At 37.0% G+C, this 12,711-nt stretch overlaps 1 protein-coding gene across 1 annotated transcript; it reads left to right on the top strand.

Annotated features, from left to right (window-relative positions):
* The first annotated feature begins 8,829 nt into the window (after positions 1-8,829).
* LOC149177380 (protein NRT1/ PTR FAMILY 5.10-like) lies at positions 8,830-12,474 on the top strand. The gene is given in 5 exon segments (XM_089423399.1): positions 8,830-9,010; positions 9,185-9,402; positions 10,531-11,048; positions 11,378-12,180; positions 12,183-12,474. Coding segments are annotated over 5 exon segments (1,734 nt in total). The 5' UTR covers positions 8,830-8,889; the 3' UTR covers positions 12,257-12,474.
* The last annotated feature ends 237 nt before the right edge of the window (positions 12,475-12,711 follow it).

Raw genomic sequence — 12,711 nt, 5'->3', positions numbered from 1 at the left:
TTCCCTCTTGATAAAGCCTTTGTCAAAATGCCAACATCTTTTTCCCCTATCATAATGTATTGTTGGCACATTATCTGCCTCTGCACACAGTCCCGTAAATGGTGATACCAGATATCTATATGCTTGGATCGATCATGAAATACTAGATTATCAGAGAGCTTGATGCAACTTTGATTATCACAATAGATCACAATTGGATCCATCATCTGACCAAACAGTCTCACAAGTATCTTTCTCATCCATATCGCCTCAATGTTTCTTGACTTGTAGCCATGTATTCTACTTTTGCTGAGCTGAGCGCCACAAAAATTTGCTTCTTGTTGGACCAAGAAACCGCTACGGACACAACACTAAAAATTACACTTGATGTACTCTTTCAGTTGGATAGTATCCCTTGCTAATCTGCATCTATCAAACCACACAGCTTCACTCCCTCTATCTGTCTGTGTCATAGTCCAAACTGGGTAGTGCCTCTAAGGTACCATAAAACATGCTTAGCCTTCCCAAATAATTTGGTTGGCCTAACCATAGCTTGGCTCAACAGCTTGACTGCATAGCACATATATGGTTGTGCGATCACAAGATACATCAGTGAACCCACTAATTGTCAGTAAATAGTAGCATCCACCTCTTCCCATGAAGTGGCAATCTCCTTCCTCCAGTTGGTCACTAGAGATGTCTCCATGGGTTTACAAATCTCCATGCGAAATATTTGTAGTATCTCATTTGCATACTTTCCTTGAGACACAAATAGTTCCCCATCTCCTTGTCATACTTCCAACCAAAGGAAGTAGTGCATGAGACCCATGTCCTGCATTTCAAATTCCCTTGCAAGGTCCTTGTTGCAAGATCTAATCAACTTCTCATCACTAGTTAAAATCAAATCATCAACATATAAGACAATAATAATTAATTTACCTTTCACCAAGATGTGATAGAGGTTTTCATCCGCTTCACTTTTGGTGAATCCCAAACCAGTGAGATAACTGTCGATCCTGGTGTACCAAGCACTGGGTGCCTATTTGAGACCGTACAATGCTTGCTTGAATCTGCACACATGATACTCCCAATCAAATGTCTCAAAGCCTTCTGGTTCCTCGATGTACACCTCCTCCTCAATAACCCCATTGAGAAATATTATTTTTACATCCATCTGGTGGGTCTTGCTACAGGAGCAAAGGTCTCCACATAGTCAATTCCCTCAACTTGAGAAAATCCTTTGGCCACAAATCTGGCCTTATACTTCTCTATGATTTCGTTTGTTGCATGCTTAACCTTGAAGATCCATCTCAAACACACAACTGATTTATTTTTTAGACTTGGGACCACTTTCCAAACATTGTTCTTTACAATGGATTCATATTCTTCCACCATTGCATCAACCCATAATGGTTACTCAACTACTTCCTGAAAGAAGATGGCTTAGTCTCTACCATCTAAATCATTAGAGTTATGTACCCAATGTACCTCTCAGGTGAACTCCTTTTCTTGCTCAAATTTGAAGGAGCTCCCACATAATCCCTCGCTTCTTGCACAAATCTATCAGCTTACCTGGTTCTTTTTATGCCTTCTCTGAATGGTTTTGCTTGAGTGGATGTCTCCACTCTCTGCTCCTCAATTTGTGGCTGCTCCACATTTTCCTGAGGCTCCTCCTTTGGATCTAAAATCTCATCTTTGGGTGGGATCTCAAGCTCCCTCTCAAGAGAGCCCTACATCAATTTATCATCATCAAAATTTACATCCCTTCACACAAATGTCATTCTAAGGGAAGGTAAGTACACACGGTAGTTCTGATGAGTTTCTGTGTAACCCACAAATACCCCCAACTCCGTTGTTAGACTTTCTCCTAGAGAAGGCCTCATTTGGTGTAAACATACCAAGAATCCGGTGAAGACTCTAGTTCTGCAAATAGACTATTGTGTTGCATGCCTCGGCCCACAAATGCAGAGTTTGGCCTTGGTCATGTAAGATAGATCTCGTTTTTCCCACAATGCTCTAGTTCTTCCTCTTAGCTACCCCATTCTGTTGTGGGTTGTGGGGTGTTGTCAGTTCTCTTCAAATCCCTTCTTTCACACATAAATTTTTGAATTCATTTGAAACATACTCACCTCCATTATCACTCCTGAGAGCCTTCACCTTCTTGTCAGTCTCTTTCTCAACTAGTGCCTTGAATTCTATGAACTTGGAGAATGTCTCATCTTCCTTCCACATGAAGAAGATCCGACACTTCCTTGAGAACTTATCAACAAAAATGACAAAATATTTATGTCTGGCAGTGGAGGTTATTGAGAAAGGTCCACAAACATCAGAGTGGACTCTTTCCAAGACCGCATGTGATTTTTTGTCTTGATCATGGAATGTGGATTTTACATACTTCCCCAAGGTACATCCTTTGCATACACCTTACTGCTCAAGTGATCCTTTACGAAGGCTAGTTTTTATTTGTTGCATAATCTTTAAGGCACCATGATGCAAATGGACAAGTATTCTATGAAAAATTTCACTGACATCATGGCTCTGCACTTTCTCTTCCTTACTGCTTAATGCAGTGCAATCTTCCACATCCAACTTGTACAGGTTCTTCACATGAACCTCAATCTTATTTACTTTTCCAATGTCTATGTGCCTTGGGAATGATTTCCCTTTGCTAAAGATCACATCATAACCATGGTATTCCAAAATTGCTACATAAATGAGATTCTTCTTTAGGCTTGGAACAAACATGACATCTTTGAGGTGAAGAGGGGATCCTGAATCCCTCTGATATTTTACTGTACCAATCCTTGTAGCATTGTACCTTTCGTCAACCCCCAACTCAATATGCATCTAGATATCTTTCTCCTCTAGGTCACTGAAAAACTCTCTACACCCTGTCATGTGGAATGAGGCACCAAAGTCCAAGTACCAAACACTCCCCATCACATTGTTGGCCATGCATGCAATAAGGGTGAAGTCAAGCTCGAACTGTGAAACCAAGCTTCACGTGTTGCTCCTCCCTAGTTCTTCTTACCATACTTTTTGTGTGGACACTTTGTAGCATAGTCCCTGAATTCATGACAATTGAAGCATTTAATTTTGGACAAATATTTCTTCTTGTACCCTTGGCTGGAGTCTGTTCAGTTTGAGATTTATTCCCTTTTCCCTTCATTCTAGTTTTAACCAATGAAAAATTTTCCTCATCCTTTCCCTTAGATGAAGTCCCATCTCTGGTATTCTAACTTATCTCCTCTTGTACCAAATCGTACCATAAGCATTCCCAATTAGGTAATTTCTCCCTCCCATTCAACGAGTCTTGGTAGCTATGCCAGCTTTTGGGAAGGCCTAGGAGAGCTAGGCTTACCAAGCCATCTTCTACAACATTAAAACCAACCCCACCAATTTCATCACTAACGTTTGAAAATCTACTCAAATACTGGGGGATAGTATCATTCTTCTGCATCTTGATATTTCGAATTTTATCCTTGAGCGTCATTTTCCTGTGATCACTGCTATTCTCGAACAATTCTGTTAGTGCTTTCCACATTACAAATGGAGTTTCTTTCCCATAAATATTTTAGATAATGTGGTCTCACACTCCCTCTAATATTATTCTCCTCACCTTGGCTACATCTTTCTTCCATTGGGCTAGGTTCTATGTATCAGATGCCTATGGTTTTGAAATATTTGTCTTGACATATTCTAGCAATCTATTTTCATCCAATATTGTCTGCATGCAATGAAATTAGAGTTTCCTTCCAACGCATACTCTAGTCTCAGCCCGTTGAAGGTCATCTTCCCAAATTTGTAGAGATCTTGCTACAATGAACTGCAAATTCAATCCTCTTGAGAGACAACTTCAAAATTCATGTTCTAATGTGAATCCTGCTCTGATACCATGTAGAAATTAGGTGTAGAATTGCAACTTCTTGATAAATTTTAATCTAAATCAAGAGACACAATTGTACTCTATTGTTTTGAAATTATTAATTCACAATTTAGAAGAACAATCTCAGACAGGCAATAATAAATAACACACGTGCATAGTATTTTTCTAAGGGAAAGAAATTGATAAAAACCCCTTAAGCCTTCTTGCATTAAATAAGATGAATATAGATGTATTACAATTGCTAGCTCAGTTTGAGATCAACCTACAAGTGAATAACCTGTTTCTTTTCTCAATGAGAAGCTCTAACCCAGACTTAGTCAATTTCTACCTCAGCTTAAGCCCCTATTTCCTTGCACAATTCCTGAGGAAATTAGACCGCTATTATTGTAATACCCTCCTCCCACATTTACCCAAGTTAACCGGTCTGTTGGGATAAACATTTGAAAAGAGGCTACTATGATGTGATTCAACTCCCCATGTACAGTTAAGGAAGTGGAACTGACAAAACAAAACCATTATGACCTTACACACATGTTATAGAACATTCAGGAGCCAACCAACCTTACCAGGTGACCAATCCCTGAGACAACTTGACACATTACTGATTTGGGCCCTCAGTGACTCCCATGACAAGCCATGCATGTGAATAAGGCCTTCTAGTCGCTCCCACAACAAGGCATGCCAACAATTGTGGAAATTTTCATCTAGTTCTGAGCCAACGACCCCAGATTTTGTGCCACTTTTTAGGGCCAGGACTCAGGCAAATACCCAAAACTCCATGTAAGCTTCAGAAATGATAAATAACATTGAAACAAGATTACTAATGCAAACATTTGATCAATGACTTGACTGGACCCCTACTAGCCATGATAGACATTTTGTCAAACATATCACAAATATGTAATCTACAGGTCATAACAACATATCTGAGCATAGGGGTCTCATACTTATCTGAGATTCATAAGGAAGCATTGATGCCTTATCACAATAGCTACATTATCATCTATTAGGTCATATATTCATTGTTCATTCATTTTCTAATCAAAACATGATGAGAGCCATACATCAATATTGTCATAAAACATCCTCTTAACCAACATATATTCAATAGAAATAACAAAGATATAACAGCCATAAAAACCACATATGAACAAGTATATTTACCCATCAAATACAAGAGGAAAGGAGCTCTTATTAACATATGAAAAATGCAACCAAGTATGGGACTTCCACATACCACTCGACCATAGATTGGTTGAACCAAATCTTTGTTCTAGTCAATCACCCCCGTGCCATATTCCAAGCATGAATGTGGGATCTCATGGAACAAATCCAATAAACCAAAATAAGGATTCCAGAGGCTAAACCACCTCAACCCTCAACTAGTGATTCCAACTCACGGTTGGACATCACTAACCATCATCAGATTGGTCTCTACCTAAGTTATCCAGGGCTCTAGAGGGTTTGTTCCAACCAGGGCTTCGAGGTCTAGTATCTCAACCCATAACTATTTTTTGGCTTTCAAAGCGTCTGTCCAACCATGACTTCTAGGGCTAGTATAACTCAACCCACCAAGGGCTTCGAGAGTGTTTTTCCAACAAAGGCTTCCAAGACTAGTAACTCAACCTAAGTTGTTACAGGGCTTTGAGGGGGTTTTTCTAACCAAAACTTCTAGGAAATAGTAACTCAACCCATAGCCATAAGGAACATGAGAACCAACTAGAAAACAAAAGGAAAGACACCCACACCACCATGGCTATCCAGAAAATGGAAAGGCTAGGTAAATCCACCGTTAATCTAGGCAATCCTCGATGCTAATGACAGATCATAACCAAGAAACCACATGCATATGCCATGCATGCCAAAACTAGTAAGGAAATCATACATGCAACTTGGTACCTGCAAGAAAAACTCGTAGCTACTAATCCCGATGCCCTCTTGCACTTTCCTTCTCTTCATTTTCCTTCTTGCTCCAAATCCCAAGTATGCCACACTCCTCCAAGAGTGCTCCAAGAAAACTCTAAGTGTCTAAGAGTATGAGAGAGAGAGAGTAGAAAATGAGAGCTCCAAAACTGAACTGACAAAAAACTAACACTAACAAAAAACCATGAACTAATCCTCAGAAGCCATTTATCATTGAGACCTCTATTTTCTTTAGTTTCCATTATTTTTCCTTAATTTTCCTCCTCACATGGAACCTTTGACCTTTGACCTTCCTTTTCTCCTAATTTCCATTATTTTCATAAATAATGCATTTTGCCTTTCCAAAATCTTTGTCATTGCCTTTGCCAATTTCCTCTTAGCCATAATAAACCAAATGAACACCAACTAGGATTTTTTTTTTCCCACCATTCAGCTTGGAATGTGTGTCCCATGACCTTGATCTTATATTTTTTTATATGGAAATTGAAGCAGGGGTTGTTGCAATTATTTATGAATTTCCTCCAAAATGATTGCACAATTCCCAAGGTTGATCATCTGACTGCATGCAACACCTGTACACTCAAGGCTAGTCTACAATTGATGTTACATTGCCTTAGAATTTTCGCCACAACTAGGAGACTCGAATTCTCTGCATGCACTAGCTATTTTTGGCTCCTTGATCATTTAACTAGATGATCACTAAGTTACATTGTTGTCCCATTGCACAACTGACCTTCCACTATTTCCTCCAACAATTAGAACTAGTTTAATTGAAAATAACTTGAAATAAATGACTTTGATTTCTACAAATTAGCAATCACACATGCTTAACTGAACTCCAACTCCTCTAACTCGAATTTACTGAGCTAACTAAATGACAAAAGCCATGTCACACAAGTTAACTGCAACCAAGTTTTCTGCCAATGTGGAAATTCAAATGTTCTCAATTTGACCAAGGAAAAATCAAATTGAGACTTTCTTGCTGCATTTTTCAACAAAACCAACCTAGATTCATCTTAGAACTAGAATCTATCAAACATAGAGAGATCATAATTCTTAACGTGTAAATTTTGTTATCATATAATTTCATGTCATGAATTAATTCTTTCATATAAATGATAAAAAAATTACACTTAAAGAAATTTGATTCCTCTCGATGCTTGATCAATCCGAGTTTAGGATGGATCTACGTTGGTTTTTTAAGATGTTGTCATCTACAGATGTACTGTCGTATGGACATATGGACACATGTAGTTATTTATTTTTTCATTGTCATGTAATGTTACATAACATTTGTCCTATACTAGCCTATAGAGCACTTCCAACTCTCGATGCAACTAACTAAGAATAGAGACCAATCTTTTTTGTTCGTACAAATTAGAAAATAAATAAAGTCTTTATTTTTATTAGTAACTTATGAGCATAAACAAGTCTTCATTTCTTTTCTTCTTACAAACTAATTAAGCAAACATGTTTTTCCCTATTTCCAACTCATAATTAAATGTAAATCTTTGTTATTATTATTATTGTCATGTAGTAAAATGAACAATGACTCTTCATAACTTACCAATGTCCATAATATTTTGGAAAATATATTCTTCCCATGTGAAAGCTTAATTAATGATATTTAACATTTCCTTTCAACAATAAAAATTAGAATACATAACTTTTAAAGCCAATTCTTAAAAACTCGACTCTTGAGATAATGGATATTGTATTGATCATACATAAATTGAATAGTACTCAATCCTTATTTTAATTTTGGGGAAACTCAGGGTCAAGACATTATCATGATATAACTTTCAAACACAAAAAATGATCATATTAGCATAAAATGTTGAATGCATTTAGATAAATCATGGCTTTGTGTATCCAAATATATTTACAACCACTTGCTATCAAATAGTATATTGTTACTTATTTTATTTTGGAAAACATTATTCATATTAATAAGAAAAAATATTCATCAAATATACAAATGGGCACTACAACCTAAGTGGCAAAGGAAAGGCCTTTACATTAAATTGTGTCTTAACCGAATAATGAAGAACATATCTTAGAATGATAACATGTTTAACTCTGATATGTTTAAATCAAACCTTAAGCAAACACTCTTTATAAAAAACTAGATGATACACTAAAATTAAATGTGTGTTCACATTACATTTTTCGTACAAAATATAAAATAGCAACTTACTAATAGTAAACCCTATAATAGTGAAAATGACAAATGAGATCCACATCACCAACATTTAAATTGATCTCATTGAAATAAATGTGTACCAAATGAAGTCCAACCAATGTTTTATAGTATTTTTCATAATTCATTAAAATATTTATAAATACAAAATTCACAAATATTTTATTTATTATTAAAACATTCACAAAAAAAATCTTCACAAAAATCTGTTTGAATGTGATATATTTGATTAAATTTCATATATCTAATTCTCATTAATTTATTTTCATCTGAGACTCGTTTGATCCTATGAAAAAATACTTAAATTCCTTACTGCCCAAATTTCCACTGATTGCTCACCTTTCGTTACTGTCATGAGAATTTATACTGGTTGTAACTCTTTCAGTCCTTATCGATATTGACATCATACTTGCCAATAATTCAATGTATCTAGTCATGGCGTATGGGAGTAGCTGAACTGTTTTATTTTTAGATTTACACATGATTAAGATAAATGAAATTATGGGAAAAAACAGTGAAGGTACGACCAAAAATAGCATCTAAGAAGAAAAACAGTTAAACAATTCCCTGTCACCTATCAAGGTTGATGAGAAGGTTTAACGAGTCATGAAAGTCACTTTAAAACCTATATTAATCTATATTAATTTTTTTTCTGTTATTATTAGAGTTTAATCTATATTAATTTTAATTTTTTCCGAATTAATCACATTTTAATGTTTTTCGAATTAATCACATTTCAGGTTATTAGTCAAAATTTTGAATTAACTAATGTAATTCATACTCTCTATTGATACTCTCTATTGGTGTTATTATTATTATAAGAACCTCTCTGTTGTTGTTGTTCTCTGTTGTTGTTGTTATTATTAGAAGAAATCAATGAAAACTATTTAAGCACACAGTAATGGAAGAAGATTACTCTTCCTCGTCTAGTGGCTTTGTTGGAGATGGATCAGTTGATTTCCATGGACACTCTGTTAGGAGAGCTCATACTGGACGATGGAAAGCATCACTCTTCATAATTGGTATGAATTCATTTGAATTCTATCCTCTGATACATTCAATTGTATTGTATTAGCTGGTGTGTTTGTTCCGAATGTTTTATCATCAAAATTTCAATTATATTCTCTTACACATTCCATTATATTTTAGTAGCTGTTGAGTTTGGTTCATATGCTTTATCATGATCTTCTTCACAGGAGTGGAGATAGCAGAAAGGTTAGCCTATGCAGGCATTCATTCAAATTTGGTGACTTACCTCACAGATGTTATGCATGAGAGCACCACTACTGCTGCAAAGAATGTGAATGTCTGGTCTGGTGTGGTCGCCATGCTTCCTTTCCTTGGCGCTTTTGTTGCAGATTCATATTTGGGTCGATATTGGACCATTGCCCTGTCTTCTGTCATCTATTTGATGGTTAGTATTTTATTTTCATTTTCAAAGTTTTTCTATGAACATATCCCGAGAGCTAACTAGTTGGCCATAACAATCTAGGGTTTGCACCCAATCTCATTTCTTTGATACCCATGTTAAACAGCTAAGGTAGACTGCAGCTAAAGTTTGGTTAATATTTTTTGCTTCCTCTTACTTTTTCTGAAGTGCTTCAAGAAATAAACACTGAGGGGCTTCAGTGGACTTCCTTCTGCCTAGGTGCTAGGTTTGAGAGGTAATGGTTTATCTTAAACAATCTAGATTTGCACCGAATCTCATTCCTTTGAAACTCAGACTAGACAGCTAGGCATACAGCAGCTAGACGCTGATAAGTAATTTCCTTTTCACTTTTTCCTTTTCAAAAATGTTTCAAGAAATGAGGAGTTTGAATGGGCTTCCTTCTATTCAGATGCTAGGTCTGAGAGAGGAGCTCGAAACAACCCAGAATTTGTATTCAGTCTCAATGTCCCATCCTTCTGAATTCATGCTATACAGCCAGGGCAGAGGGCAGTTAAATGGAACTGATGGACAGCTTAACAGTTAGTGAACCACACCCATTAGGTGTAAAATAGATGATGATAGAGTGTATGTTAAAGCACTTCCTGTGTATTGCACTGGTTCGAAATCAATCTCATGGATGAGCAGGACTCCCAAACTATCGAACCTACCATCCAAGAAAAACAGTTAGTAACCCTCGTATTGTCAGCATGGAACCTATGTGATTGCCCCGGCCCCCAGGATTAAGTCAATCAGGACCATCTCACTAAAGCCAACATGGACGTTCCTTCCATGAATAGATCTTGAAGGAAAAATCCTTTGTTAGCGCCAAAGTTGATCACTCCCTTATTGGGTTGACCTTCCAGTATCTGGCACCCCACTGGCATTTTTTCTAATGTTGTAATATTATGAAATTGATAATTCTGTATCTGTACAATTGCTTGCCAATGAATTCGTGCAAAATTTGACGGATACAAGAAGGTTTTTCTGCATATTTTGGGCGAATTAAACCCCTATTTAAAAGGACAACAGGATTTGAAAATAGTTGTTTAATTCTGCTTTAACCTCGTGAATGGAGACTGAGTAACAAACACTGCATGAAATGGATTGTTACAGGGATTGACTTTGGTCACCTTATCGGCCTCTTTGAGAAGTTTGAATGAGATTGGGATTTTCTTCTTCTCAATCTACCTGGTTGCTCTGGGGCAAGGAGGCCACAAACCCTGTTTAGAAGCATTTGGTGCAGATCAGTTTGAAGAGGACTACCCGGTAGAGAAGAAGCATAAGAGTTCATTCTTCAACTATTGGACTTGTGGTATATGCATTGGTAGTCTTATAGGAGTCACTGCACTCGTGTATATTCAGGACAATGTTGGATGGGGTCTGGGATTTGGCATTCCCACCTTGACTATGGCAATAGCTCTGTTCATCTTCTTGTGCGGGACGAGATTTTACCGGCATAAACTGCCTAGCGGTAGTCCTCTCACTCGAATTATACATGTCTTTGTTGCAACGTTTCACAAGTGGAATGTTTCTCCTTCTCATCAAGAAAAAAGTAAAGTGGCTGCCGCTGCAGAAAGAGAAGTTTTGAAGTTTGGGTCAAGAAGACAGTATTTGCCTACTGATCAGTTCAGGTAAGCAATAACTAGTCACAGTTGCTTTGCAAATTGAAATTATTGGAGCCACAGTTGCTTTGCCATGTGACATGGTAATTTCTGAAGCTCTTGATAGTTGAAATAATCATACTGTAGGAAGCAGGGTGGGTGTACTGACAATTTAGATTTTAGCGATATAGCACAGAATCTCTACTTCCTGACCACAACTAAGGTGGAAGAGTCCCTAAGTCCTATTTTTGTTTCATTTCAGTCTTGTTATTCTTGCTTCTTGTTGGTTGTACTCAGTTCTTTTCAGTTTTGAATGAACCAAGAGATTTGTGATGGATATCCTCATTCTTGAGTTTCAGGTTTCTCGACAAAGCCACAGTTGAAGATGAATTAGACTATGAGTGCAAAACAACCCGTAATTGGCGACTATGCACAGTCCAAGACGTTGAAGAGGTGAAAGCTGTTCTTGGGCTGTCACCAATTTGGATGTCATGTTTGATGTTTGGGGTTGTGTATGCACAATCTTCAACATTTTTCACAAAACAGGGCGCCACAATGGATAGAAAGATTGGAAAACACTTTGAGATTCCTGCTGCAAGCTTACAGTGTTTTATTAGCCTATCTATTATTGTACTGTTGCCTATCTATGATCGGATCTTTGTTCCGATTGCAAGAAACTTGACAGGGAATGAACGGGGCCTAACTTTACTTCAGAGGATAGGCACTGGCATGTTCATCTCCACTCTGTCAATGATTGTTGCTGCGTTAACAGAGACAAGAAGAATCAAGGCAGCAAAGGATAATGGACTCGTAGATATTCCCAATGCAACAATTCCATTGAGCATTTCTTTGCTGCTTCCACAATATGTGTTATTTGGCATAGCTGATGTATTTACAATAGTAGGATTGCAAGAGTACTTTTATGATCAGATGCCAGACACTATGAAAAGCCTGGGTATTGCTGTGTATCTGAGTGTTTTAGGGGTTGGCAGTTTCCTTAGCAGCATCCTTATTTCAGTTACTGAGAAGCTTAGTTGCAGAAGCCAGAGAAGTTGCTGGTTTGCAGACAACTTGAACAAAGCTCATTTAGACTACTTTTTTTGGCTTCTAGCCTCTCTGAGTGCAGTCAACCTTTGCATATACATGTTCTTAGCCAGCTGCTATAATATAAAAATGCCCAGAATAATATTTCCTATCGGGAGGAATCGTGCAGGGCAACAGCACTTCTAGCTTCATGAGCATATGTCTAGATACTGGAGGAGAGCGGTTTAAGGCTTTGCAGTTGTATGAGTTAAAACAGTAACTGAAGGTCTCAATTTAATTTTTTTCAGGCACTTGAGGGGTCAGGGGCCACCTTTGTTCAAAAATCTTGATTTGATTTCACTATAAAAGTGAAGAGAGTTCACAGTGCAAAATATATTGTTGCAATTAATATCTAATTGTTGATTTGAAGTAATTATCAACGTCTTTGGGAATATTGAATATCTGATAGGGAACCTCGTTACATGGAATATTGTTGAAATTATAGTAGCAAATGTTCTTAGAATGTCAAAATTGTAATTGTATTCTAACGAGTATCATAGAAAGGTATTAGTGATTATATATATATGTTTGAAATGAAAGTACAGGAAATTTTGAAGTGTTTCTCTATATTATAGTAAACTGAGTAAACCATACATCTTGATTATGGGGC

The sequence above is a fragment of the Pinus tabuliformis genome, chromosome 4_1 (assembly GCF_031772625.1).
Source record: "Pinus tabuliformis cultivar Carrire ecotype Pingquan chromosome 4_1, CPIR1, whole genome shotgun sequence".
NCBI lineage: Eukaryota > Viridiplantae > Streptophyta > Pinopsida > Pinales > Pinaceae > Pinus > Pinus tabuliformis.
This window is presented reverse-complemented; position numbering and strand designations above follow the sequence as displayed.